Genomic DNA, 25929 nt, shown 5'->3' with positions numbered 1-25929 from the left:
AAAAGCCCAGTGTGACTGCCCTGTAAGTGGCATCCGAGGGAAACCCTGTGTGACTGCCCTGTCTATGACTTGCAAAGGAAAAGCCCAGGGTGATGGCCCTGTTTGACTGTCCAGTCTGTGACATCCTAAGGAAAATCCCTTTGTGACTGTCCTTTCTGTGACATCCAAGGGAAAATCCCTGTGTGACTGTCCTGTCTGTGACATGCTAAGGAAGAGCCCTGTGTGACTGCCCTGTCTGTGACATCAAAGGGAAAACCCCTGTGTGTCTTCCCTCTCTGTGACATCCTATGGAAAAGACCTGTGTGACTGTCCTGCTGTGACATCCAAAGGAAATCCCTGTGTGAGTGTCCTGTCTGTTACATCCAAGGGAAAAGCCCTGTGTGACTCTCCTGTCTGTGACATCCAAGGGAAATCCCTGTGTGACTGTCCCGTCTGTAACTTCCAAATGAAGAGCCCTGTGTGACTGTCCTGTCTGTGACTTCCTTAGGAAAGACCCTGTGAGACTGTCCTTCTGTGACATCCAAAGGAAAGGCCCATTGTGACTGTCCTGTCTGTGACATGCTAAGGAAAAGCCTAGTATGACTGCACTCTCTATAGCTTCCTCAGGACAGTACCTCTGTGACTGTCCTTTCTGTGACATCCAAGGGAAAAGCCCTGTGTGACTGTCCTGTCTATGATGTCCTAAGGAAAGGCTCTGAGTGATTGTACTGCTGTGACTTCCTAGGGAAAAGCCCAGTGTGACTGCCCTGTAAGTGACATTCGAGGGAAACCCTGAGTGACTGCCCTGTCTATGGCTTCCAAAGGAAAAGCCCAGGGTGATTGCCCTGTCTGTGACATCCAAAGGAAAGGCCCTGTGTGACTGCTCCGTCTGTGACATCTTAAGGTGAAACCCTGTGTGACTTCCCTGTTTCTGACATCCAAGGGAAAATCCCTGTGTGACTGTCCTGTCTGTGACAACCTAAGGAAAGGCCCTCTGTGATTGTGCTTTCTGTGACATCCAAGGGAAAAGACTTGTGTGACTGCCCTGTTTGTGACATCCAAAGGAAAAGCCCTGTGTGACTGTCCTGTCTGTGACATCCTTAGGAAAGCCGTGTGTGACTGTCCTGTCTGTGACATGATAATGAAATGCCCAGTGTGGCTGTCCTGCCGTGACATTCAAAGTCATAGCCCTGAGTGACTGTCCTGTCTGTGACATCCTAAGGAAAGGCCCTGTGTGACTCTCCTGTCTGTGACATCCTAAGGTGAATCCCTGTGTGACTGCCCTGTCTGTGATGTCCAAAGGAAAAGCCCTGAGTGACTGTCCTGTCCTTGACATCCTAGGGAAAAGCCCTGTGTGACTGCCCTGTCTGTGACATGCTAGGGAAAACAACTGTGTGACTGCCCTCTTTGTGACATTCTAAGGAAAAGCCCGGTGTGACTGTCCTGTCTGTGACATCCTAAGGAAAGGTCCTGTGAGACTGTACTGCTGTGACATCCTAGGGAAAAGACCTGTGTGACTGTGCCGTCTGTGACATCCTAAGGTGAAACCCTGTGTGACTGCACTGTCTGTGACGTCCAAGGGAAAAGCCCTGTGTGACTGTCCCGTCTGTGACATCTAAAGGAAAAGCCCTGTGTGACTGTCCTGTCTGTGACATCCTAAGGAAAAACCCTGTGTGAGTGCCCTGTCTGTGACATCCAAGGGAAAAGCCCGGTGTGACTGCCATTTTGGCATTTTCAACTCCTACAGCAATCAGAGGGAAGGGCTTTTGTCTCCCCAGGGCCAAGTGTGCAGTAGAGTCCCTGCTGTGGTTTTTTGGGTTCCTGGCAAGAAAACTGTGGTCAGACAAGGTCTGACCTGTTCTAAAAGAAGCTGCAGATGAAGGTGTTGGTGATTAATGAATCTTTACGTTTTCGTGGTATAATTTTATTTTATAGCTCTATGATTCCTCTGTGAAGGACAAGGCAGGAGTCTGGAATTTGAATGTCTTACCTGAAATCACTGTAATGGGAGCCAGTCCAGTAGATGGAATTTTTTTTTTTTTTTGACAGTCTGAGCCACATAAAAATGTTTTATTAGTACATATACCCTGATTTAGGAGATCCTGCTTCTGGTCATCTCCAGGGGACTCTGCCTTTGTGCGGGTTTGGATTAGATGTCTCCTGAGGTCCTTTCCAACAAACCTCTGATACTCTTATTTCTGTCCCAACTGCCTGAGCCCTGAAGGCTTCCAACTGTATCAGCGTCTGCCTTGCTTCCAGCAGGTACCTCCCAGACAACACCGAATACTTCCTTTTGAAAACAATTAATAATTATCCATGGCCTTAAGCAGCTGGAGGCCGCCTATTTTTCCACATCACTTTAGACCTGGGGGATGTGTTACAGACACACGTAAAGTGCAGTTTACCTGTGTAAAACCCAGCTTTAGGGTGACGAGTTTGTTATTCGCTACGTCTTCTGGGTGGCGTTTGCCGTGCTACCCGCCTGCCTCGTGCTGTCTTTAGTTTAAACTTATATAAATGTACTTAAAGGTATTTAAGGAAACAACGTTGCCGCGCAAAGGCTCCGGGATTGACTGAGGGCCGGACCCGAGCTGCTGGCGCGCCCTCCGCAGGCCCCGCCCCGGGCCCGCCCCCGGGCTCCGATTGGCCGCCGCGCTCACCCCCGCGCTGCAGTTGGTGCCGCCGTCCGCTCTGTTCCCCCCGCGCCGGTGGCGTGGTTCGCTCCGCCCCGCCCTCCCGCCCCGCCGCCGCGCATCCATACTTGGCGATGGCCGGCGAGCCGCACGCTGATTGGCGGGGAGCGGAGCGGGGGCGGGGCCGGCGTCGCTGACCCGGATGTTCACAGCCGGGCGGCGGCGGAAGCGGACGGGCCGCGGCGTCGAAGCGACAGGGACGGACCGGGAGGCGCCGCCGTTCTACCGCCCCGCGCACCCGCCCAGCCGACATGGTGAGAGCGGCCCGGCCCCGTGCCCCCAGCCGTGGTCACCCCCCTTCCGGACAGCCTCCCCCCCAGGCCCGCACCGCCCTCTCACACCGGGGGGCCTCGCCCGGCCTCCCCCGGGCGGAGGGAAGGAAGGGAGGGTGGGCCGGGACGGTGCTGCTGGGACGCAGGGAGGGGTGGCCCGGCCTGAGTGCGCTGGCGGACGGGCTGAGGCTGTCCGAGGCTCAGCCCGGCGCTCTGTAGGGCCCGGGCCCGGGGGGCTCGCCCGGGGCTCCGCTGTCCGGTTACTACCAGGTGTCTGGTGCCGGTACCGGGCAGTGTTTCCAGAGGGAACGCTGTAGAATTCCGCAGGGAATGGTTCCGCTTTGGCGGTATTGCGGGCGTATTGCGGGGGTATTGCGAGCGGTGCGGGTGCTGCGGCGTGTGGGAGCGCTGGGCCCATCCGCTGTCGCTCCTGTGCGTAAATCCAAGTTGTCTCCCACCGTCTGGAAGCTAGGATTGGTGTTAAGTGTGCTGTGATCTCATGGAATCTGCGAAATACGGGGAAGTCAAGCGCCGCCGATCAGGGGGTGCTACAGCCGTGGGTGCTGCTCCTCCACAGGGCTGAGCACTTTCCTTTCCCGCGGAGAACCTCCAGTTTCCTCAGCCGTGTGGAATAATCTCCATCTCGTTGTATTTCCCGAATGGATTAGCCCAGGGCACAAACCCTTTCGATTTCACTTAGGTGCTGTGTAAAGGGAGCAGACGTCAGCTGCTGCCCAGGACAGTGAGAAAAGGGGAGCTTGCCCAGGCCCTGCTCTGCTCCCTGCCTCCCTGGACAGGGGCTTTTCCCGAGCCCCCTCATGGATGGAATCACTTGTAGGGAACTACAGCACTTCATGGTGTTGGGAATTTGTTTGGGTTTTCCAACATGACAATTCAACAATGTTTGAGTGTGTTTAATTTGTAGAAGAACAACCCAGAGCCTGGCTCTACAGCAATGAAAAGGCTGTTTAACCATGCCAGCGTAATCCTTTACTTCTTGCCTTCATCCATAGGAATTTCAGAGGCAATGCCTTATATTTTTTTCTCTGGAACTGGAGCCACCTGTATCATGCAGGATAAAGATCTTTAATGTCAGGTGAAAGGTGAAGAACAGTTATGATCAAAGTTCTGTTCTTTGTTGGTTCAAACAAGAGCAGGCGCTGTTCCTGAGTTCTGGCAGGACAGAACATCTCATTCCATCTGTGTACTTTATTTTAACACACTGAAATCTGTATGTATGGAATATCAAATTGGGATTCCAATAAACTGTCCTAATTTGTGCCACTGCAAAAATCTCCACAGGAAAAGAGTTCAAAGTAAACAAGGAGTCTTCATGTAAAATAACAGTGGTACCAACTTCTTTGAAGGGGATATAAAAGTGTGCTGTTAGGAGAATCTAGTCAGGGTTTAAATGTAAATGTCAGTCATTTGGAGGAAGTACAGGACAAATCCTTTGGAAATTTCCTGAGTGTTAGAAGATTTTGCTCCCTTCTGTTTTTTTCATGTTTAGTTATGGAGACCACTGTGCGCAGGAGAAATTTGATCAGAACTTCCAGCACTATGTGGTAGTTTCCAGTGTTGGGTGGACTTCGGGGATGAACTTGCAGCCTCCAGTTTCAACTCATGTGCAAACCCTGTGTTTAGGGTTCTTCCAGGATCTTTACTTTTACTGGTCTGAGAGCAGAATGCAGAAGTGGAACATTGAAAGGATGGAATGGCCCTTCCATTGAAGAGAACAGTTGGTATGGTGCACGATATTGGGTCAAACACCTTCCTGGTACCACAGGGTTACCAATGTCTGTGTAGAGCAGAGATGGGAACCTTTGTCTCCTTGGAGAACTCAGAGCTGTGCCCACATTTCAGTCAGGTGCTCAGGGAAACAGGGCAGGGCAACACATGAAGCTTGAAAACTGCCTGGATGGATAGTGTCTCCTGTGCTAAAAATAAATGGAATGCACTGTCCAGGGCAAAGCAGGACTTGGGAGAGTGGATCTGCTGAGATTTCTGGGTTGTGAATGGATGGAATCCAGTTACCCTTTGTAAAAATAAAACCCTTTCTTTCCAAGTTATGTAAACTGGCCTGATCATGTTAGCAAGGATTTCTTCTGCTATGCAACTTTTGAGGAAAAGGAGGACAGTTCTAGCAAAATTTTGTGATTTAATCATCCATAAATTCATACTGTCTAGTGTAGTGCTGGCTGTGCATCATCCATCTAGGATTTGTGAGGCAGATAAGGAGCAGTGAAGCACAGCTCAGGGTGTGTGATGTGACAGTGACACCAACACAAATCTCGTGTGCTGCTCAGGGTCACTAAGATTTTCAGGATAGGAGTTGTTTGGCTGGAATCAGAGTCCATCTCTAAGGTGGTCATGTCCCTTTTGGACCTGCACCATGTGCTGTGGGGGTGTGGGGACATTTTCAGTATCCACAGCAAGTTCTTTGCACCCCGTGCCTTCTGAGAAACACTAACTTCAGCTGTTTTGTAGAGTCTGTGTTTTATTAGGCAAACCAAGTGTGTGAGCTTAGCTAAATGTTATCTTAAACGGCAAATTCCCAAAATAATCAAGTCAGAGGATATCACTGGGATAGGGAATACTGCCATTGCAGTGGTGCTTAATCTTGTGGTTTATTAGGGAGGGGAAAACATTCACAAGCTGAAATTGTTCAAACAGGATTTCCTCATATGGTAAATATATATGCTGATATGGGACTAGTTGACATCTGGGAGTGAAACAGAATGAAAGTGCAGCTCAGCTCTTTTGGGTGACTGTTTTTAGTTCTTATTACTGGAGTTGAGAAATTACTTTCTTTGGGAAAATGACAATGCTGTCCTTCTGAATTTCTACTTCCACAGCTGTCAGCTTTGCTTTCCATCCATCCCCAGATTTCCCTGGATGAAGGATGGCTGGGAAACTCGGGTTGCACATCATCATCCAGCACTACCCAATGCTCTGTACTGGTCCTGTTCGCTGTTGGTGCATCAGAGAATCATGGGATGGTTTGAACTGGAAGGGACCTTAAAGCCCATCCCATTCCATCCCTGCCATGGGCAGGGACACCTTCCACTGTCCCAGGGCGCTCTCAGCCCTGTCCAGCCTGGCCTTGGGCACTGCCAGGGATCCAGAGGCAGCCACAGCTTCCTTGGGCACCCTGTGGCAGGGCCTGCCCACCCTCATGGGGAAAAATTCCTTCCTAAGATCCCACCTATCCCTGCCCTCTGTCAATGGGAAGCCATTCCCTGTGTCCTGTCCCTCCATCCCTTGTCCATAGTCTGTCATCATCCTTCCTGTCAGCTCCTTGCAGGCATTGGAAGGCCCCAGTTAGGTCACCCCAAAGCCTTAAAATTCAAATTTAGACTGGGGATTCTTCTGCATACTCGATGGGCAGTGCCAATGCTTGTGTTGGTCTTTCTGTCCTCTCTTTGTGGGGATATTTGGTCAAATCCAAGGAGCTCCTTACCCTGCAACGTGAACTTGTAGAGAAGTGTTTTGCTGTGATTTGTCTCCTTTGAGCTGATTCACACTGTGATAGATCCCCCTCAAGGTAAAATAAAACTATTCTCAGTGCCTGCTGAAGGGAGCAATTTACTGGAGAAATGTAAGGTTCTGAAAGGTGCCTGTGCACAGTTTAGGGCTATGGAATCCCAGGATATTTTGGGTTGGAAGGACCTTTAAAGGGGACACATTCACTAGAGCAGGTTGCTCAGAGGCCTGTCCATGCTCAGCCCTGTTGTTTTACCCTACTTTAATCCAATGTGCTTTAATAACCCTTTTTGCCAGGTGAAGGAGATGATTGCAGGAGTAGAAGATACTCAAAAGAGATGCTGATTTTCTGTTTTTATCAATATGTTTTAGTCAATCACTTTTTATGAAGTAACTCATAAACTGTTTTTTAAAGTGTGTTATATAATTTTGTGCTTTCCCACTGATTCATTCTGGGAGTCCTGAAGAATTAAAAAAGCCTCAACCAAATAAATCTTTGTGTCTCTTAATGCAAGGAGAAACACAAGCATTGGGCCTATGCTTCAGTTCTTCCTAAGCCTTTGCCATTTCCAGGAATAAAGGGAAAAAAGGTCTCACTTAAAAACATGGGATTTCAAATTTGATTTTTTTTGCCACAGAGACTTCCTTCCTGAGGAGTAATTAATCTCTGACCAACACAAGCTTTTCCCATGATTCCTGCTCTCTCTAGTTGGGCTTTAGCCCAAATTTTGTTTGTTGGTAGGTTGTGCTAATTAAAAAGCTTCTCTAACTTGAAGATCAAGAGCTCAGGCCAGTGCAGTGGGGGTGTGGCCACTTCAAACTGGAGGATAAACTGATCTTTTTCTTCATCTTTGGTGTGATGCCTTCTTAAATATTTAATAGTCTGTGACTGAGGGGTTCCTGCAGATGTTCCTGTGAGAAGTGACCAAGTACTGTAGTGGAAACGTGGCTAAGGTGTAATTGAAACTGGTAGAGTGTGGAACTCTTGTGACTTGAGCTGAGTAATTCCTGGATCTGAGCCAGTGGCCAAAATTCACTTCTTAGCCCTATGTGCTAAAGCAGGATGGGAACAGATGCTTCCAAACAAGTTGTCCTGGGAAGTTGCAGCCCTTGCCTGTGTGCTAGACAAGACATTTGCTTTTGAAATTTCCTTGGTGGGGTGCAGGGAGAATGTGATATTGAGGAAGCTTTAAAGGCGTTTCTCTGGTATTTGAGCTGAGAGGGTTTATAATGGGAGGGTGGATTTGAGGAGGAAGCTTTGCTTGTTTCTCAGCTAAGTTACTGTAATTCTCCTCTGTGATGCCAGATGCAGTGGAACCCTCTCATTCTCCTGCGTTTTTGATGCAGTGACATTTTGAGTGAGGAATTGAAAGCAGCATCTATTCTGTTGTTTTGTGCCCAAAATAATCTTCTGTTTAGTTGCATTAGGTAATACCTGGTGCTGTGTTTCCTGGAGTAGTGGTCTGAGCCTTGGCATCAGCCATTAGATTAATTTCCTTGTATTATCTAGTGCTTCTGTTTTTTCTTCCCTCCCTCTTGTAGGCTTTAGAAGGAAATATGCAGCTAGCTTTGACCTCCTGCTCTTTATGCTGCACCTTCCAAGCTGGATTGAAGAACCAGGGAATGGATTTGCAGGCACTTGACTTACCTGGCTGTCCTGCTCACAAGTTGCCTACTTTATTCCTGCTCTACACACATTAAACCTCACTAGTTTATATTTCTTCAGTGTACCTGCATTATTTTCAGTGCAGGGTTGGGTTGGGAGCCCTGGCTCTGGGTTTAGCCCCTTGAGACTTGACTCCAGGTGTTGCAGCTGTGCGGCAGAGCGTGTCCTTCCCTGAGACTGAAGGGAATGTCCTCCACAGAAAGTGGAGCCGAGTCTTTTCCTGGTGCATTGACTTGGAATTTTAATCACGTCCTTGTTGCAAAGTGGGAGCCTTACGAGCCTGGGTGAAAGCAGAACTCAGGATCTCACAATTTTAGCAGCATCAGCTGAAACAAGACTGAAAACAGCACTTAAGTAAGAGGATTTTGTGTGGAAGGAAAAATGTTTGAGACTGCATTGAAGACAGAAGCTTAGTGGTTGCCTGAAGCCACTATAAATAAAATACTCTTTATTCTCTCAGGGAATTTAGTTTGTGTTTCTTCAGGTGATAATTTCTCTCTTTTCCATTAGACAAACTGCTGAGTTTGAAGGTGATGTCCTGTTACGTCCCTTCCCTGGACATTTTTGCCTTGGTAAATACCAGGATTTAAAAAGCTGCCAGCCCAGGCAGTGGAGGCCTGGCTGCCAGCCTGGGCTTGCAACCTGAAACAGGATCAGGAAACAAGAGATGGGGCTTTTGGTGTGTTAATTCAAGGAAGGAGAGGGCCACGAAATGGAGGAATGAGGTAAAATATCAGCTGCATTGTGCTGACTACAGCTGTATTTATCCACCAGGTGCTGTCACCCTGCAGATCCAGGGGTCATCCAGAGAAGTTTGTGTGTAATCTTGGCTCAGCATTGATGGGGCTCCACTGGGAGGTTTGAACCAGCTTCATGTAGCCGTGACTCCAGGCAGGGCTAATCCAGAGTTTGGTAAAGCACAGACTGGCCAGATGGAGTAACCATTAAGTTCATGTGAGAGTGAAGGAAAAATGTGACAGGGATTGAAGCTGGCACGTGTGTGCCAGGTGAGCCCTGCTCCCACAGAAAACAGCACTGCCTGGATTGATGGCAGAGCCTGTGTGGAGCTGGGTGCCTGTCTGCAGGTGTGATGGAGGGTAGGTCAGGAGGGTTCCAAAGTGCTGAGGAAGGCCTGAAAAAACTGTAAGGGTAGGCAGGTCTGGGGAATTCCAGCAAAGGAGGGAATTCTGGGAGGTGTGATGTTGTTAGGTGTGATATTCTTATAGCCTGTAGGTGTGCAAAACCAGGGGCTTCCTGGTTTAAAACTTGGAGTTCCTGGGACAGAGCTGGACTGGTGGGAGTTCTGCAGGGCAGTCACCCAGGTACATGTGAGACCCGAGCAGAAGGCATATTAACCTGCTTTTCTGACCTTTGAGGAATGGGAGGACTATCAGGGAAGAGGCTAATGAGAGATCCTCTCTGCCTCCTGCCTGCCTTGCCAGGCATCCAGTTACTTGCCAGAGTTATCTCCTGAATTTACAACCCTGGCTGCAGCCTCCAGGAGCTGGAAAGTGCTGAGTTTGCATCTGAAGCCAGGCAGCTGTCAGCTCCACAGAGAGCTGGGATAGAGCAAATCCTGAATTTGGGATGTTGACACTGTGTTAGTTCTTCTGTCAGTAAGCACAGGATGTTCACTGTCACCTTCAAATACAGTGCATGCTCCCTGCTGCTCTACAGTGTGTATTTTCTCACATTTTTTATGTGATTTCTCACAAAACAGAATTTAAGTTGTAGTTGACTGGAAGGAGAACCTGGGTCTGTCAGGCCAAGATCAGCTTGCCCAACTTTGCTCTTTCTGCAAGGAGAAACTTCTCCATTTCAACTGAGCAGTTCCAAAAATTTTGTGACCAGGCTGATGGGAACATGAAGCAAACAGTGCATCGAAGAAAAGAGCATTTGAAAAGGTCATTGAGCATTAGCTGGATTAAAAGAAAGCATCACAAATGACATGTTTGTAGATGGTCAGGATGGCTAATGGCAGTGTTGAATCTCAAGAGCTGCTGTATTTGTAGTAATTATGGTTTCAATTAAAAAATGCAAGAAGTGACCTCTGTAAAAATTAGGCAGCCCTTCTCTAAGGATAGACTGGGGCTCTTCCTCAGAAGACGTGAGTGGAAGGGAGGAAGACAGTGTGAAAAACAGGTCACCAGACTTGTGAACCAACTCAGACCCACTGCACTAGGTGATTGCAAAACCTTTTGGGGCACAAACACGCTTGTGTTCATCTCTCCTGGTAGTGACACCAGGTGTTGCAGCTGCGTCATGAAGAGTTTGCAAAATCAGGCAGAGTTCTTGTCTCTCAGTACTGTGCTGTAACAGGTTATTTGCATTTTGTTCAGCTAAGATTTCCTATCTGTAATTAGAGCTAACAAAGAAAATGCTTTTTGTGTGAAATTGAGACTTAAAATGGGGAAGATCCCCCATTGTGCAGTAACATTAGTCAGAAAACCTATTGGCAAAGTTGGTCAGTTCTACAGGCAACTTCAGTGTCTTTAATCCATTTATTAAAATTTAAACATGTTTTTTTGCAATCTGCAAGTTTTATCTGTAGCCCTCACTTTCCTCTTTATGTGGGGCTAACATTGCATAGTCACTCGCCACCACGATTTATTGGGAAGTGACTTTTTACAAACTTTATGCTTCACGGGAATTCTTGGCACCAGATGAAAGCCGGTAAATTGCATTGTCATGTTCAATGACAAGTTTAATAAATAAAACATTGTTTCTGTTACCCAGAAGACAAATGCTGGTGCAGAAATCGTTAGTGATCCTGGCAAAAGGTCGGGATGAATAGCTGTTCCCAGAAAGCCTTGGTGCTGCTCCATCCTGCCCTTCTGGTGGTGTGTGATGGCTCTTTTCCTTGGCCACATGATGGAGACTTGCACTGGATTTGTATAAGCTGAAATGATAAATTAGTTTTGAGTAGACAAAAGTATGTGCAAATATCTGGAAATACAACCTTGCTGGGAAGGAGATGCCAAGGAAATGTTAGTTTTTCTCTGTGTGCTGTACACCTCTGTAGATGGGCTAACAGGAACTGCATCTGGTCAGAAAACACGTACAGGGATGGAAACGACCTGCAGAATGTGCTCCTGGAGATGCAGGATCCTTACTTGTAAACAGTTAGGAAATTAGAGAAGTGCCCTGATCCAGACTATCAGGGGTTGTAGTTTCTTCTCCGTGGATGTAAAATATTTTGACAACTGCTTGGTCTGTGAGATTAGTCTGCAGGCAGCTCTGGATTATTTAGAAACTCACAGATGGAAGTGCCTTCAGTGTATTATAACTCAGTAATTGTTTTAGAGCTGGGCTGGGATGTTGGGACTTGTCCTGTGGACAGGGAACTGGTTTGGTTTGGAGGTGGGAATGAGGAAGGGAAATTGGGTACAGCTGATTGCAAGGATGCTTGAAAGAGCTGCTGGAAGCTAAAATGATAAACAAGGATTTGGCAAAACACTGATCATTGAACTTGTCTAGAGGAGATCTCTTTGCTAGCTGCCCCTAGAAGCCCATTGCTGCTCCTTTAAATCTCTGCAGGACTTGCCATGGCTGTGTTGGCAGCCCAAATGGCGACAGGTATCCAATGTCAGCAGCACTCTGGGCCCAAAGCTGCCCCACTTCTGTCCTGCACATGGATTGTTTTAGTTCCTCTGCCTGAGGCTTCAGGGCAGATGCACGAGTTACTTGTTCCTAGAGAACCTCTTTAAAGAGGTCCCTCTGAATTTCATGTGTATTCCATTCCTGGAGCAGTGGAGGACAAAAGCTGCTCAGTGTTTGAGGTTTTTTTGGCTGTATTTGCAGTGTGTACAACACTGAGACCTGAAATCAGAAAACAAGCTGTGACAGTGTGTTCAGTCATTAATTTGGGCTAGTATTGCTATGTGCTCACTTGTACTTAAAAGTTAGAGCACAGCAGAATAAAATAAATAATGTGCAGGAGAATGTCTCCAAAGAGGATTCGCTGACTCAAAAGCTGTGACGTGATTTGTACAATTGCTCTGTAAATAAATACAGATTACAGGGGACCTGGGGGAGACAGAGTAGAGCAGCTTCTGCTAAAGCCTTCCGATCTATCACTTCTTGCTTTTATTTTAATCTCTAATCCTTCTCACTTGGTGTTCGTGGAACGGGTGGTGTCAGCACTTGGGCTGTTTGGTCTTGACTGCAGCAAATTGGGCTGAACTTGTTACTGAACATACAATGTGGTCAGAAGTGTTTGAGATAATAAAAACCGCTGAATCTACTCCAAACAAAACCAGTCAAAAGGTAAAAGTAGCTGAAGAGAAGGAGAATGAGGTCTGCATTTGTGCCTTGTTTTTTAATCATCTTTGACCTTTTATGACTGTCCACAGCAGAGTCTGTGTTCAGGTTTTATTACCTTTGATTGTTTCCTTACTGTGCTATTGCTGTTTCTCCCCCAGCACACCTTGCTGTCATGAAGCTGTGATTTATGAGTCCATTACAAATGGTTTTAGATAGGATCTGCCAGAGGAGGGTTAATAGTCAAGGGAAAAATAATGTGGAAAAACAGATTGCGAGGAATATGTGCAGCTGATGGAAACGTCATGAGTGCAGAACTTCTCTGGGCTTTCCCAGGTCAGCCAGTTATTCCCCTTCCCATCTAATATCCTAAAATGTGAATGCTGACAGCTGAGAAGGGAACCCTGCAACTTAACATACTACTGTACTTTTTATTACCCAAGGGTTACAATAATTCAACCCTTGCTGCAGCTTCTAGCAGTAATACTATCCTGTTATGTAATTGGAAAAGGGAGTCTTCTGCCCTTGGAGCTCTGGAAGTTGGCAGGGATTAAAATGACAAGCAGGAGGGGAAGCTGGGTATCTGTTTCAATTAAAAAAAACTTAGTGTTGTAGTACCACAAAGCCGAAACATTAGTCAGACATTCCTGTTGGGAGAACTGACAGGAAATAATGTGATTTACAATCTTGGGTATGTCTGCAGCTTGAAAGGAAGGAAAGAGAGTCATTTGTTGTTGCCTGCTTTGGCCCTGGATTAATTTACAGAGAAATGTTGCCTGCAAACTGACCAGTGATCAGAGTGATCTGATGTGTGATTACTTTGGATTGCATGGCATTTTGCAGATGTTCTGGTTGCAGTGTCTTCTGAGGTTTTTACCCTATGTTTTTGCTGTCTGAACACTGAGATGCTGTTTGTACTTTGAGTTTGGGTAACCTTTCAGATGACAGTCTGGGTAAAACTTGGGTGTGAAGTGTCTCCAAGATTTTTATCTGTCATATCAGGTGTATGGCTTTTTCAACTGCAGTAATTTCTAAGTCCGGGTTGGTACTTAGATATCATGCCTGGAATGGAAATGTTGTACTGGGTTTGCTGGTGGAAAAGATTTGGTGGCCCAAGTGAAAGGCTGAAGTGGGAGAAGCTCCCACTGCTGTAGCACTGAGCTGTCTCAGCTCTTGGCTCAGGAGCTTGCTCTGAGTGGGATTAATACAGAAATAGAGCACAGAAGTGAAACCAGCCTGGGTTTCTGTTTGAGGACACTGCCCAGCTCTGTGTATGCTCAGCAATAACAGGGTCAGATGAGCTGGAGTGTCCCAACAGAGGTGTGAAGGGAGATTCAATCCACAGGGCTTTGTGATAAACTGCTGACTGAAAGGCCAGGAGCTTTAAATGAGGTCTTTCATGTCCTTTCAAAGGGAATGGCCTTGGGATGGGGAGAGCTGCGAGTTTGTGGAAGCCCTTCTGGAAGATGGAATATAGGCTAAGTCTCAGGTAACTGGCAGTGGAGAACTATCCATTCCCAAACTTGGGAATAAAGCCTGTGGATTTTTGTGTGTGTAGTCAAAAGCATGTGTAAAGGTATTTTTAAAATGCAGAATACCTGTAGTAACTCATCAGTAACTCAGAATAACTGAGAGTGTGCTGGTTGAAAAGAGCAAACAGGTGCCACTTCAGTGAAGTGTTCCTGGTTCTGCTGGAGCTGGAAGAGGCTCTGGATGTGTCTCTTGGTGCAGAAGAGCTCATTGATCGGGGGCCAGAGCTGTGCAGGGGGCGCCCGGAGCGGTGCAGGAGCGGTGCAGGGGGTGCAGGAGCTGAGCAGGAGCTGTGCAGGAGCGGTGCAGGGGGTGCAGGAGCGGTGCAGGGGTGCAGGAGCGGTGCAGGGGGTGCAGGAGCAGTGCAGGGGTGCAGGAGCGGTGCAGGGGGTGCCCGGAGCGGTGCAGGGGGTGCCCAGAGCGGTGCAGGAGCGATGCAGGGGTGCAGGAGCCGTGCAGGAGCGGTGCAGGGGGTGCAGGAGCCGTGCAGGAGCGGTGCAGGGGGTGCAGGAGCCGTGCAGGAGCGGTGCAGGGGTGCAGGAGCGGTGCAGGGGGTGCAGGAGCCGTGCAGGAGCGGTGCAGGGGTGCAGGAGCCGTGCAGGAGCGGTGCAGGGGGTGCAGGAGCGGTGCAGGGGTGCAGGAGCTGTGCAGGAGCGGTGCAGGGGGTGCCCGGAGCGGTGCAGGGGGTGCAGGAGCGGTGCAGGGGGTGCAGGAGCGGTGCAGGGGGTGCCCAGAGCGGTGCAGGAGCGGTGCAGGAGCTGTGCAGGAGCGGTGCAGGGGTGCAGGAGCTGTGCAGGAGCGGTGCAGGGGGTGCAGGAGCTGAGCAGGGGGTGCAGGAGCTGTGCAGGGGGTGCAGGAGCTGTGCAGGGGGTGCAGGAGCTGTGCAGGAGCGGTGCAGGGGGTGCAGGAGCTGTGCAGGGGGTGCAGGAGCTGTGCAGGAGCTGCGCAGGGGGTGCAGGAGCTGCGCAGGGGGTGCAGGAGCTGCGCAGGGGGTGCAGGAGCTGAGCAGGGGTGCAGGAGCTGCGCAGGGGGTGCAGGAGCGGTGCAGGGGGTGCAGGAGCTGTGCAGGGGGTGCAGGAGCTGTGCAGGGGGTGCAGGAGCTGCGCAGGGGTGCAGGAGCTGCGCAGGGGTGCCGCAGCCCTGGTGTGGGTGACTGCCAGGGCTGCAGGCTGTGTTTGGTGGCAGGGGCTGTGCAGCAGCAGCTCTTTGCTCCCAGCTTTGTGTCGTGTTGGGTCAGCTCCTGTACCCCTGTTTCCTGTGCTCCTCACCCCAAGGAGCTCTGGGCTTTACACATGGCAAATGGGAGTGAAAAGGAAGTCCGGCTTGTTGCCTGTTTCATTTTTTGCGATTTCCGTACCTATAGTAACTACCTGGGTTTTTTTGTGTTTTCTGCATTGAGTGTCATCTGTCTTTACTCAACCTTTAAAATCAAGATGCACAGCTGTGCCCCTTTACAATTGCATATTTATGCAGGTTTTTTTGTTTGTTGTTTGTGGTTTTTAATTTTTTTTTTTTAATTTTCAGCACTGTTTTATTTGAGCTTTAACACACAGTGCCCAGATGAGCGGAGACCTGTGGCTGTTATGAGAGGGTTTCTCTTTTGGAAATAAGCTAAATACAGCAAAGAGACCAAAAAGAAGAGGTTCAGACAAAGGAAGCTGTAAAATAACTGCTACAGACATCCTCAAAACCCTTTTCCCTGGGGTAGTACCATGGGAATGCTATAACAGGTGCCTAAGTGGAGATTCTAGATAGGCAAACACCTTGAAAGGAAACTTATTAAAGAGCTTTCATCTAAGCTAATATTTTCAGTCTTTGAGATTCCTATGATCTCTAAATCCTTCAGTGACTTCAGCTGTAATAAAACTTCATTTAGAATTTGTCTGAACTCCCTGCTCCTCCACAGGAGGTTCTGGGCTGGATGAAACAGGAATGGTGGAAAATGACCTCTCAAGTAAACACTCAGCTTGTTAAGTCCTGCAAGCTCAAAGAGCTTGGCGTTGGGAGCAGCCCAGCCTGGGAGACAGCCTGTCTGATCACCTTCTCAGAGAGAAGGGCTTCAGGAGCCTCTTCTTGGGTAAAGACAAAAATTCCATGGAAATGTTTTGTTTGGATGTCTGCTAAGAAACCTGGTCTTCAGTGATTTTATACAGAAGAATTAAGCAAGTGGAAATCCAGGACATGTGAAGTTGAGAGAAGTAGGTGGGGTTTGGAGAGGTGGATGACATGTCCTGAGTTCTCCCAGAGCACCTTCCTCTCACACAGTTGTGTGAAGTCTTTGGGGGTTTCAGTACCACTTGTCCAGTGCCACTCTCAAAACTGCAGTGGCAGCACATCCCTGGGATGTTCACCTGGAAGATCAGGGAACCATGTGCTGCTGGTCTGGCACCTGGGACATGCTTCCTGTCCCGCTGTGTGTCAGTGCCTGCAGCTGCTCCATCTCCTCCAGCTGGGCAGAGGCTGGAGCCACAGGCTGGGTTTGACCACACACCTGGCTTTGAAATCTTCACCTGCAGAGAAGGAACCAGGAGCAAAAGGTCCTGTTCACTTCTATGTTCAGTTCTGAAATAGGTCATACCAGATGTCTCCAGTACCCCGGTACCACTTTGAGCTGTAATCTGTCATTTTGTGCTGCCTTTTTGACCATTCCAGCTGGATTTATGCTGTATTAAAGTGACTGTATACCCATGGATTTAGGGACACAACTGCAACAGAACCTGCCTTTATTTTGATGCTTTAAGAGCTCTGTTGGAAAGCTGTTTAATTACCTAAATGCTCTGTGAGAAACTGGGGAGTCCTGCTGCTCAGCCTTGCTTTTACCTCCTGGGTACTGGGGAACTACACTGTACCAGGCACTGCATGTGCCTGCATATTTTTGTTTTTTCCATTGCACACAACCATGTATGACAGCTGTGTCTGAACCCCTTGGAGAATCTCTGCCTTCAGCAATCCTGCTCATGTCTTCTACAGCTGTTATTGAATATATTGGGTGAAATGGTCACTCCAGGTTGTCTTGATTAGTCCATAAACACTGTAAGTGTGGATTCTCCTCCATGCAGTGTATTTTATTTTCAGTTTGCCTTCCTGTAAAATACTTACTCAGGGGTTGCAGCTTTAGTGGTGTTTTTTTTACATCCTTCCCTAGGCTTTTTTGTCTTTTAAACAATTCCAGCTGGCAGAGGAGGACTGAGCACTTCCCTAAATGTTCCCATGATCTACAAGTGAGGAGCACAATCCTGTGACAATGTGCCAGGTTTCCTTCCTGGATGCAAGAGATAGCAGGAGGTACAGACAATACTTGGGAAGAGAGATCCCTGCCTGACCAAGTACAGGCCACCTAAAGAGTCTCTGTCCTTGGGGTCTGAGAGTTCAGTAGCTGTAAGTGAGGAGCTCCCTTCCCCTGGCCATCTAATGAACAGCTTCCTAATGGATGTCCACTGAACTGAGCACTCCCTCCTTCCCTCATTCCACACCTTTAGCTTAATTGCAGGAAACTTGGCTTCCTGTTTCTCCCTGTCCTGGGGGCTGCTGCATTGAATAATGTGATAATGGAACTGTGTTAGTATTGAAGCTGTTTTTAAATAAGACTTTGGGAGCTTTACAGAACATGGGAAGGTGAAATAAAACCTCAGCTCATAGGATTTGGGTGACTGGAAATGACAAAGAGAAAAAGGAGGGGAGGAGCAGTGAAAACAAACTGATTGTGCTTCACCTGACCTGGGATCAGAGAAACTTGTCCAGATTTTGGGTGCTGTTAAGTCAGCAAGAAGGTGTCTGTTTGTGTCTGTTGATGGAAAGGACAGCTAAAGGTTATGTCAGGACTGTGGCTCAACTCCTCAAGTGTCTAGGGCATATTTTCTGATTCTGAAGTGGAGTTTAAGGGTGTTTTTTTGTGTCAGAATTGGTGTGAGACAAGTTACAGTGAGCCCTTTGGAGAAAGTTGTTGTGTTAGCTCTAAATAACTTACATCCCTGATTTCTTAGATACAGGCAGCTCTTGGAAGGAAGAAGGAAATAATGGAATGTGTTTTATATGCATGTTTCATTCTGGTTTTCTGATAAAGCTGCAGGGGAGAGGGAGCTCTGTTGTGGAACAGAGTTTGTCTTGGATGCTGATTATCTCAAGCTCATCAGTGCAAATGAGGAAGTGTTAAAACTACTTTTGGAGAAGGCACTTTCAGTTCCCTAACCCAGGTTATTATTGAGATTGTGCACAAAAACAACGCATTCAACACTTACACAAACATTGGAAGCAGTTTTGGTGAGGTAAGGACTGGACTCAAGTCAATAATCCCCAATCAAATGGAATGAATTTTACTTGTATCAATGCTGAGAACTGGGAGCTGTGTGTTGTTTCCTGTCCACCTTGTGACCAAAGGCTCTTGTTGTTCCTGCAGAGTGACCAGCAGCTGGATTGTGCCTTGGATTTGATGAGGCGTCTGCCTCCGCAGCAGATAGAGAAGAATCTCAGTGACCTCATTGACTTGGTGAGTACTGGGTGCTGTCCCCAAGAAGTGGTTGTCCCAAAGGCCTGCTATGTAAGAATTTCTTCTGGGGCATCTCGAAGTTGTGGTGCTTTGTTTGTCCCCTTGTCTTTTGGCAAGGTTGAACAAACAGCTACTGGCCAAGCAATGTCAGGAATCCACGTGATTGTTGGGGCTGTGTGTGCAGGCACACTTAGGGATGAGGGGTCATTAGCAGCTCTTTAATGAACTCACCCACGGGTGCCAGGTTTGAGGCTGCTGTTTGAATTTGGGACAGTGTGTACAGGTGGATGTAGGCCCTTGTACCTGGGTATTATTTCCAGGTATCCAGCAGGTAATGAGCCTGCTCTGTGGAGCTCTGAGAGGTGCAGTGGCTGTGCTGCCCCACTTGCTGCGAAGACACTGCTGAGACTGACTGGGCATCTGGAGAACACCCAAATCTATTTTTAATTTGTGCTCTATCAGATGTTCTACACTCTAGTGTCAAAAACCAAACCTGGCTGAGCATCTTGTGTCTGATACCCTTTTTTGTTGCTTGTCCCTGGAACTTTTGTTGTCCTTTACACACTGCTAGGGAAGAAAACTGACTTAAGAAGGATTTCAAGGCTCAGTACAAGTTGCACATCCTGTGATGCACGTTTGGGCTGTAATAACCTGGTTAGTGCCAGCTGTCCCTTGAAACTGTGTGTGGCACAGTTGCCTCTGGAGTAAATGGAGGTATTACTGAAATATGGTTTTAATCTCTACAGTCTGCTAGTGGGAAAACTGGATTCTATTGTCCAGTCTAAATACATGGCTTATTTCTGACCTAAGCTTCTAAATTTGTGCAGAAGAGCAGCTGCTCATCAGGTAGAGGTTTGGATGGGAAGTGCTTCTAAGGCTGGTGTTGGTAAGCTATGGTCAAAAAGTTGTGGCTGACTTAAATTTATCAAACTCTAAACATTTATTTTACTTACATAAGACAAGGTACAGGTGAGAGAGCTTTGGGGGGGTCAGGAAAGAAACTATTCCCTGCAGGAAGGGATTATTTCTCTCTTGAAACCATTTAGTAATTGGCTACATCTGTGCACCCAAAACTCTTGGCAACTTAAAGCATTGTTTTTGTGGCTGTTGATGGAGGTAGGACACAAGTAACTAAATCTCTGATCTGATCTGGTGTGACATGGTTGGTTTTGTGATGAAATTGGGAGAACTGAGTGGGTATTGGGGTTTGAGCAGCTACCAGGACCACTCAAAACAAGGAGTTGTTTGGGGAGTGCTGGTAAGCTTGACTACGTAATTGGTCTGAGGTTTTTTTAATGACTCAGAAAATTGCTGGGTACCTCTAAATGCTGGAATTACTTTTGGATGGTGCTCATTAGTGCTCTACATGCTTTCCATCAGCAACACGCTCCCTGGGCTCCTTTTCATAGTGTAACATGAACCAGACCAGTTTGGTGCTTGTTAGGAGGCATTGCAGCCCCTCCTCTGGGGCAGAGATGAAATAATTTGTTAAATCCAATGCGATTCCTTTCTTGTTGAGACACCTGTAGACCTGTTCTGCAGCCACTCTCCACCTCACCACCTCAGGTCTCCACTGGTTAGACAAGAGCAGTGTGTGCTCTGCCACCTGTAATAGTTCCAGAAACATGATGAGCCAGACTTGAGCAAATAGTTTTTTGACCTTTTCTTGGCAAATTTCATCCAGACCTTTGATGTTTTGATTCTGCTGCTTGTCCCATTAGCAGACAAGAACCTCCTTGAGGAAAAGGGTAGACTCCAAATGCACGATGAGCATGAGCAGGTTCATTAAACTTGGGGGAGAATTGTAAAATATGGCACCCTAACTTCTTGGTTTCCTGTGCTGGGTTTCCTTGCTCAGTCCACTGCCACAATGGGTAGGAGTGAAGCAGAGGCTTGTGTCAATTTTGGTGTGGAGTTTAGGGTATTACTTAAAGTCTGTTTGTGGCTCAGTTTGTCATGGTCTTTTTATAGGATTTGATCTCCAGAGTGATGGTGGCTTCTTGCTTAAAATCCATTGAAAGGAGAGAAGATGGCTTAGAAATGTCATTGTATGTAGAGTTTTCCAAGACTAACACAGTAAGAAGCTGGCATGTCCTTTCCAGAATCCCAGAATGGTTTGGGTTGGGAGGCACCTTAAAGCTCATCCAGTCCCACCCCCTGCCATGGGCAGGGACAGCTTCCATGAGAGGACCTTGCTCCCAGCCCCATCCAGCCTGGCCTTGGACACTTCTAGGGATTCAGCTTCTCTGGGCACCCTGTACCAGGACCTCCCCACCCTCACAGGGAAGAATTTCTTCCCAGTATCCTATCTAACCCTGCCCTGTGGCAGTTTAAAGCCACTCCTAGGCTGATATTCCTGCTGGCAAGGATAACCACACTAAGTTCTTTTCCTGAGGTCCCTCTTACTTCATCCATGTTCTGCTGCTTGTAGCTCATAAAAGAGCATCTTGATCCCCAGCTGAACACATGGAGGACTATCCAGGACTGTCCATGACTGCCCCCAAGTGTTGTGCTGACAAGGGAAATGGCCCAAACTTGAACATGAAGTAAAAGGGTGGGTGGAAGAAGAGAATTTTTGGGTCACTGGCCCTCATCAGCCCAGACACTTTCCGTTCATTAGCAAAACTGTTTGTGGTTTGCCCTTTCTCCACATCTGTTGTTGGGTTTTTCAGACTGTTGAGGCTTCAATTAGAGTTCATTAGAGACCTTGTCAATCACAGCCCTCCAGAAGTCCTGCCTGAAAGAAGCTGTGCATGGTGCTGGAAATGGGCCTTGGCATGGAATGCTGTGCTTGGGGTTCAATTAGTCATTATTTGTAAATACACTACTCGGAGGCTGTCAGAATGTACAAGAGGACTTCTGAATCTCTACGGATTGAGTTTGCTGTAGGCACATACCTTTTTAAGGACAACTAATTTAAATGGGAATAATTTTCTATGTTGCTTCTCTGGAAACTGTGAGCCTTGGAGCATCTACCTGTGGGCCAAGTCCAAGCTGAAAGGAAGTCCCCAAAAGAGGAGAGAGAGAAAGGTGATTGAACTGCTCTTGTGAAGATACTCCAGCTCAAAGGTTGGACTTGGTGAACTTCAAGGTCTTTTCTAACTTAAATTATTCTGTGTGTAGTGACAGCACTTGGAGCATTAGTTCAGATGTTAACTGTGTCACATCAATGCTGTGTCACCTCCTTATTGCCTCACATTGTCCAGGAGCTGCTGCTGCCCATTCACTGTGCTTGCCATGGAGCCCTGTTGTGAATCACATCTGTTCTCATCTCCTGCTGGAAAGGGGACTATGAGGGTGCTCTCTGGTTGGAAATGTGCTCTTGGATCAGTTGAGTGAGGTTTTGTTTAGCTCAGGAAGGTCACAGTGAGTGGCAGGAGGTGTGAGGGAGGGAAGCTGGTAGAGTTCCTTTCCATGTGGCTGAGCAGCTCATTCTGAAAGGTCAGAGCAATCCATGGCAATTGTCTTCCTTGCTTTCTTTCTCTTCAGGTCAGTTGTACAGAAAGTCAGCCCTCTGTACTTTTAGCTGTGCTTTTTCCAAGAGAAATCCCAAAGAAGGATCAGCTTCTGTGCAGTGCTGCCATGGAGGGTCCCTTCCTAGGACACCTGGGCAGCACAGGACAAGGTGGGTGAGTGGTGCCCAGGGTCACAGCCTCCAGAGTCCTTTGGGGGTATTTTCTTCAGAGAGCTTCAATGACATGTCTTTGAGAGCTGAGGTGGCGGAGGTGGAAGGAAACTGGATTTATTGTCTTTGTGGGCCATGTGCAGCAGGTAACAGATCTGTGACAGGATTGCCTTGATGGCTTTGACTCGAGTGTGGAAGTTGATGCATTCTCAGTCTTGGTGAAAGTTCAGCAGGTTCCTTTAGCAAGTACAAATTTCCTGCTGAGTGTTTAATTTGGATGTTTGCCTGGGTGTATAATATAAATTAGATGAAAAATCTAGCTGACTCAGGAAAATCAGATGCCTGGCATGAAGTGGGGACAGAAAATGGTCCTCACAGAATGGACAGGCCCGTCAGGAGAGGGAGGATTGCTCACAGCCATAGCCCTCTCCCCTCTCTCCTCTCCGGTATTGAAGCAGTAGTCACTCCCAAAAGTGAAAGCTTTCTTGAAGAACAGAACCAAGTAATGCTGCCATGGAGGAATTAAAGTGAGAGTTCTTTATAGACACAGCAGTCATAAGTTTGCTGGTTATCTGTTTGCAATTAAAGATCTGGGAAGTGATCAGCTCTCCTTTCTCATCACAGGGGAATACTGAAGTATTTTTAGTAGAATGTGTTGCTTTTTAGAAAATCCCAGAGTGATGAATCTTAAAATGTAGAAACTTATGATTTTGAAATATCTGCACACAGTTCAGGCTGTTGCTTCATGGGAGCTCCAGGCAAGTCCCAAATCTGCTTGCATGCCTTCAGTCACTGAAGATATATGAAGCTACAGAATTTACCCGCAGGCAAACTGCACTGCTTAGGCTGCACAGACCATAAAGAACATGAGAATGTGACTGGAGCTTTTTGTGTTTGGAGTCGAGGAGCCTGAGCACTGTGCAGCATTGTGGGGAGAGATAAAATAATTGGATGCAGATGGCCAGCTGAGCGTCTGGTGAGGGTGGAAGATGTTTCAAACAAAAAATCAGATCCAGTGAAAGCTGAAAAAGAAGGTAGTGGAAGCAGAAGTGCTTTGACAGCCCTGCAGGCTCAAAGCTGAGTCTCTGACCTGCTGTTCTGCCTGGACTTGCTGACCTGTGGGATGAGCTCCCAGCAGCCAGGCAGGTTTCTAACACAAGGATTATTGGCTAAGGAAAGGGGCTCTGGCTCTCTGAATAAATTTATGGTGGTTGAGAGCCAGTCTTTCCATTTGGGGAGTGGCTGTAAGCAGGAGCTTTTCCAGGTAGTGAAGATTACCTCTGGATATCTTGATGGTAATTGGAGATAGCAATTAATATATGTAAATTGTTAAAGTGATGCTTGGCTTAGAGCTAGCAACCCCACTTCCTTGCATGAGATTGAAAAAGGGAATTTCAATTCTGGCCTTATATCACTCATTCTTTCTATTTTTAAGCCTTTTTGTCTTCCAGGCTCCTGTCACTGCACTGCTGGTGTTAGAGGCTCTTAAAATTATCTGTTTAAATATCATCTGAAGGGAGTGTGTGTGAAGATGAATCCTAGTTGGAAACCTCCCTAACCTCTTTAGAGGATGGAGTGGAAAGCTGGGATAGAGAAATATCACTGGAGAGAGCATGTCCTTCATATCCTTAAATTGTTGCTGGATATCTCCAACCCCAGCTGGACTCTGGCACAAACAGTCAGGACTTCCCAAGATATTGATACTCTGTGATGTCTCCTGGGACTGGTAATAGGATACAGGAGCCTTCACCTGCAGGTCACCAGTCACAGCCCAGGGCACTGTGGCTGTGCCTGCCAGATGGCTGCCTTTTGTTTCTCAGAAGGGGAATCCAGCAAAAGCCCTGTTTTATCCAGCAAGGCGCAGGAAGAAAGCCAAGGATTCTGTTTTATGAATGGTTGTCACCCTTTTAAATGTAGCTCCTGGAGCTGAATTAAAACATTCTCTAATTAATGTGGCATGTCTGCTGTTGACACAGTTAGCTAGACAAACCTGGATTTGCAACCTTGTTAACATCTGTCTTTCTCCAGAAGAGCTCATTTGGCTTAAATTTTGGTTTTGGCAATTCTTGCAGTGCTGGTATTCAGTGCAAGTATGTGACTGAGTGTTTGCAGTGTCATTTGCAGTGTCAATTATGTCTTGTCTGAACACAAAAGTCCATTTAAGTGTCATTTCATAAGCAAAGCTTGATGACTGTGTGGCCTTTGGACCTGTGATGGATGAAATAAAGGTTTAGCACTGGGTGGATTTGTGGGAGTGACTTTCCTGGTGGTTTTAGGCCCAAGATAAGTGGAGCCAGGCTTCCTTCTTGAGTTCCCACAACATCCACTAGGCCGTGCCTGCCTTCTGCAGGAACAGGAAATTCTGAGGCTGTGCAAGGATTCCAAAACATCAGAATAATGTTTTATTAGATGAAGGATCTGAGCTGGAGGTGTGCCAGAAGGGTTATTTTGTGAGAGGGTTAGGGAGCTTCCATGGGCACTTCTGTGTTTTGAGTGGGAGCAGTGCCTCTGTCATCCTTTAATGTTGAAAGTTCACATGGGATAAAAATATTCACCTTCCTGGTGGGGTGGGGCTCTTAATTAAAACCTCTCATCACGTGTGTGTTCAGATATCTGCACCTTGCAGATGCACATTCAAAACACAGATGGATCTGAATGGCTCCTTGGCTAATTGAAGTTTGCCTCATCTTCCCAGAATTGTAGCAATGTTTGGGTTGGAAGGGTCCTTAAAGATCACCCAGTGCCACCCCTGCCATGGCAGGGACACCTTCCACTATCCCAGCTGGCTCCAAGCCCTGTCCAGCCTGGTCTTGGACACTTCCAGGGATCCAGGGACAGCCACAGCTTCTGTGGGTACCCTGGGCCAGGTCCTCCCCACCCTTACAGGGAAGAATTTCTTTCTCATTTCCAAAGTGAACTTAATATCTTCCAGTTTGAAGCTGTTCCTTCTGCTTCTTTAAGGAAAAAAATGTATAATCTTAATTTTGTTGCATTTAGCATAGTTTTCCTGTGTGTAAAGTTCCTGTGGAGATCAGTAATGCTGAACTCTTAGTAAACATGGAAAAAGACTATTTCTTAGGACTGCTACAGCAGAAATGTTGCTATTTCAGTGGTAGATGTGGTACATTTCAGTCAAGGCTACAGAAGAAAACAGCCACCTGGGTGTACTCAACTGGAGTGGACACAGCCAAAATACTGCCTGTCCTGAGTATGTGAAGTGCAGAATTTGGTGCAATTCACTGTGGTCAAAGCAAGGATGGGGACTGTTTGTCAGACATGGACAACTGAGATATTACTCCTCTTTCCTCTATGAATTTGTTTTTAGGTAGTGGTTTAAAAATACTTTCAAAAATAATCCAGAAGCAATTGTTTAATCGCTAATACGCTCCTTGAAGGAAGAAGTGAGTCCAGAAGGAATGATTGAGCTTAGCAACTCCAAAAAGGGTATGGTTTCCACTTTGACACAAGTGATTATTTGTCTTGATAGCAGAGCAGTTGCCTTAATTAAAGCACTGTCCACATACCTGGGCAGCTCTGCTGGAGAATTTGGTTACACAGGAAGGACAACAGGATCCTTGTTTGACACATTTCCCTCACTTTCTCATGCAGGTTTTCATTCTTGTGCACCACACATCCTTTGTGTATCTCCTTGGAAAAGAATATCCCCCAAACACCATGCCCTGTTCCTTCTGAATGATACTGCTGTTCTTCCAGGCCAAGCCCTGGATACTAGTCTTTTTTTCTTTCCAATTTACCCTGAGGGTGGTCTCACTTCCTGAGTACCCAGAGCCACCAGACGAGATGACTGAGAGCTGATCTGGGGAAACAAGGGTGCATTAGGGCCAGGTGACATTAATGCTGGCCTTTAGCTGAAGATACAAGGTGCAGATTGTGTTCTGCACGTGACCTTGCAGTGCTTAGAGTGGGAAAAGATT

The 25929-nt window shown here is 47.3% G+C and overlaps 1 protein-coding gene across 3 annotated transcripts in view; it reads left to right on the top strand.

Annotated features, from left to right (window-relative positions):
• Positions 1-2837: 2837 nt before the first annotated feature.
• The window catches only part of CAPZB (capping actin protein of muscle Z-line subunit beta), a 57120-nt gene continuing 34028 nt past the window's right edge, over positions 2838-25929 (top strand). For all 3 annotated transcript variants that reach the window (XR_009933903.1, XM_062507557.1, XM_062507556.1), the window contains exons 1-2: positions 2838-2926; positions 18280-18369. Coding sequence is in view for 2 of the 3 variants with exons in the window: in XM_062507557.1 (XP_062363541.1) it covers positions 2924-2926; positions 18280-18369 (93 nt within the window). In the remaining variant the exon portion in view is untranslated. The remainder of the gene's footprint in view (positions 2927-18279; positions 18370-25929) is intronic.

This window comes from Cinclus cinclus, chromosome 23 (genome assembly GCF_963662255.1).
Source record: "Cinclus cinclus chromosome 23, bCinCin1.1, whole genome shotgun sequence".
In the NCBI taxonomy this organism is placed as follows: Eukaryota; Metazoa; Chordata; class Aves; order Passeriformes; family Cinclidae; genus Cinclus; species Cinclus cinclus.
This window is presented reverse-complemented; position numbering and strand designations above follow the sequence as displayed.